Here is a 2,745-nt window from a genome sequence, read left to right on the forward strand (position 1 = left end):
GGTCCTAGGAGTTACAGAGGCGAGTCAGCACGAATAACAGTTTAAAAATTAAATTTAAAACAAAACAAAAAAACAGTCAATTATGTGTCGCGAAGTGGACCATTAAGTCAGTTACGGCACCAAACTTCTTATTTATACTATACTAGCTTTTATCCCCGTATTACGGGGCTGCTTTACATTATTCGTTCTAATATTTATATATTTTTTTGGATTTTTAAATTTTTATTTATTGTAAATGAATTAATAATTAAATTAAAATTTGATGATTAAAGAGTTTCACAAATAAATGAGCTGTTATAACTCTTAACTCGTATTAAAATCTATTTGGCCTTAGTGAGACCCATGACCCGCTTATTTTTTTTTACTATAAAATTGTTTTTTAATTATAAATATGTTAGTTACACTTGGTCTAACATTGCAACGTGTCTATTTTTATTTACTTTCCGATATTAGTTTCAAAGCTAAAACCGCTTTACATCCTTAACGACATGCGGTTTCTATGTTGTTAGTTACAATTAAAATAGTTTGATAACTAAAATGCACTTTCTTGATGTTAGCACGTCTAGATGTTAACCACCAAACAGAAAACCTTTTTCTTTTCTTTTTTTCTTTTTGTTGGTTCATTCATCCCCCTTTGGCTAGGCTGTTTGTCCTACAAGATCATTCATAGCTTGCTAATAACCTCCACCCGTTTTAGTCCTATGCACGTCATTTCCAGCCAGTTTTCCTACCCTTTAATTTCAAATTTTTATTTAAAATATGAGAGAGACGTGATGAATGCTTGGAGCATGTACTAAATGTCAAAATGCAAGAAAAGGTCAAGATATATATTATAATTTCAAATAACAAATAATATATTAGGAAAAATATTAGACAAAGGCTATATAAAGGTGATAGGAAAAGTGACAAAAGCATTCCAATACAAACTAAACACAGAAGCAATGGCAACAGCAGTCCAGACTTTGGTTGCTGTTGTATTTATCTCAACAATTTCGTTTCAATCATGCTTTGTCAATGCAAATTTTTACACCGACACTTATTTCAACTGGGGCGCCAAGCATTCTTATGTTTTTGGCAACGGAGACAATCTTAATCTGGTGTTGGATAATGTTTCGGGTACATATAGTCCATATCTCTCATTTTTAAAAACTCTATATTTATCGTCAAACATGAAAGCAATGATAAGTTTTATTACAGGGTCTGGTGTTCAATCACACAAGGCGTACCTATTTGGAAGCATTGAACTATTAATCAAGTTGGTTCATGGGAACTCGCCGGAACTGTCACAGCATATTATGTGAGTGTAATACCAAAAGCGATACAAGTAACACTAAAAGTTTATTTTTATTAGCTAATGTTTAGGATTTAGTTAAGTATCTTTCCAAACTTTTTTGAGTGGCAAGCAAATTCTATAGAGTTTTGGTAAGAAACTGCAACCGATGGAGTTACGTTTCGGGAAAAACTTTATATGGTGTTCCTATGTTTACGGTTTACCCAATTGAACTTGTCGAGTTTTCTTGAAACACCGGTGAACTCAAAAAAACTGCAAAAAATAACTCAAAAAGTTTTCTTGCAGTGGTTGCGAACTGCCTACAAGTACAATAACTTTCAAAAACGTCTAAAAATACTTAGGTAAATCATAAACCACCTACTAATCCAAAAAAAAAAAAAACTCAAAAATTACATTTACACAAATCCAACTAATCATACTCACTATTTAACGATTGTGTTGAATTATTGTAGCTTTCGTCCACGGGTGACTATCATGATGAGATCGACTTTGAGTTCTTAGGGAACTCAACAGGAGAACCTTACACCATGCACACAAACATCTTTACCCAAGGAAAAGGAAATAGGGAGCAACAATTCAAGTTATGGTTTGATCCAACCGCCGATTACCACAACTACACCATTCATTGGAACCCCAATGCAGTTGTGTATGTTAACAACTCTTAACTTATTAATTTATTCCAAATTATAATGTATGTTTAGTTTAAAGACCTTTTTCTAACTTGTTTGAAAATGACACTAAATGCAGGTGGTATGTTGATAGCATACCGATTCGAGTATACAGAAACTACAAAGGCGAAGGAATTGGATTCCCAGATCAACAAGGAATGCAAGTGTACTCTAGTTTATGGAACGCTGATAATTGGGCCACGAGAGGCGGTCTAGTGAAAATAGACTGGTCGTGTGCACCTTTCAGGGCTGGTTTGCGCAAGTTTAATGCAAGGGCTTGTAAGTGGAATGGACCATTTAGCATCTACCAGTGTGCCTATCCTAACAAAGCTAATTGGTGGACCTCCTCCGTCTATAAGCAATTGAGCTGGGACCAACAGGGAAAACTCAAGTGGGTTAGAGATAACTACATGATCTACGACTACTGCACGGATTATAAGCGTTTCAACTGGCAGATGGCTCCTGAATGCTCCAAGCCGCAATACTAAACAAAAGTTAATTGATATGCATGTCCAGTCCATTTTCCAGTATAAACTTGAAACTCAATGTTACTGTTTTTAAATGTACGTTTTTCTTATTTACAAACACACCCCGTGGAATTATTACGTTGACATTCATATACAAAATCTGGAATTGATATATGCTTACGGTGTCCGGCCTAAAAACATTTTCAGATAGTGTCTAGGGTGAACTCTATAAAATATTATGTGTGCATTCTCTATAAGGTGTGTTCTTTGTTTTATAGTCATATTGAAAACTAACAAATCATTCAGTTATATTTGTTGG

The 2,745-nt window shown here is 34.4% G+C and overlaps 1 protein-coding gene across 1 annotated transcript; it reads left to right on the forward strand.

The window, feature by feature from the left end:
* Positions 1 to 941: 941 nt before the first annotated feature.
* On the forward strand, positions 942 to 2,447 carry LOC143596555 (putative xyloglucan endotransglucosylase/hydrolase protein 26). The gene is made up of 4 exons (XM_077075302.1): positions 942 to 1,116; positions 1,198 to 1,259; positions 1,744 to 1,937; positions 2,039 to 2,447. The coding sequence occupies exons 1-4, from the start codon at positions 942 to 944 to the stop codon at positions 2,445 to 2,447; spliced, it is 840 nt and encodes a 279-aa protein (XP_076931417.1).
* The last annotated feature ends 298 nt before the right edge of the window (positions 2,448 to 2,745 follow it).

This window comes from Bidens hawaiensis, unplaced genomic scaffold (assembly GCF_021521415.1).
Source record: "Bidens hawaiensis isolate Kalapana, Puna unplaced genomic scaffold, B.hawaiensis_p1.1 tig00046700_1, whole genome shotgun sequence".
NCBI classification, from domain to species: domain Eukaryota; kingdom Viridiplantae; phylum Streptophyta; class Magnoliopsida; order Asterales; family Asteraceae; genus Bidens; species Bidens hawaiensis.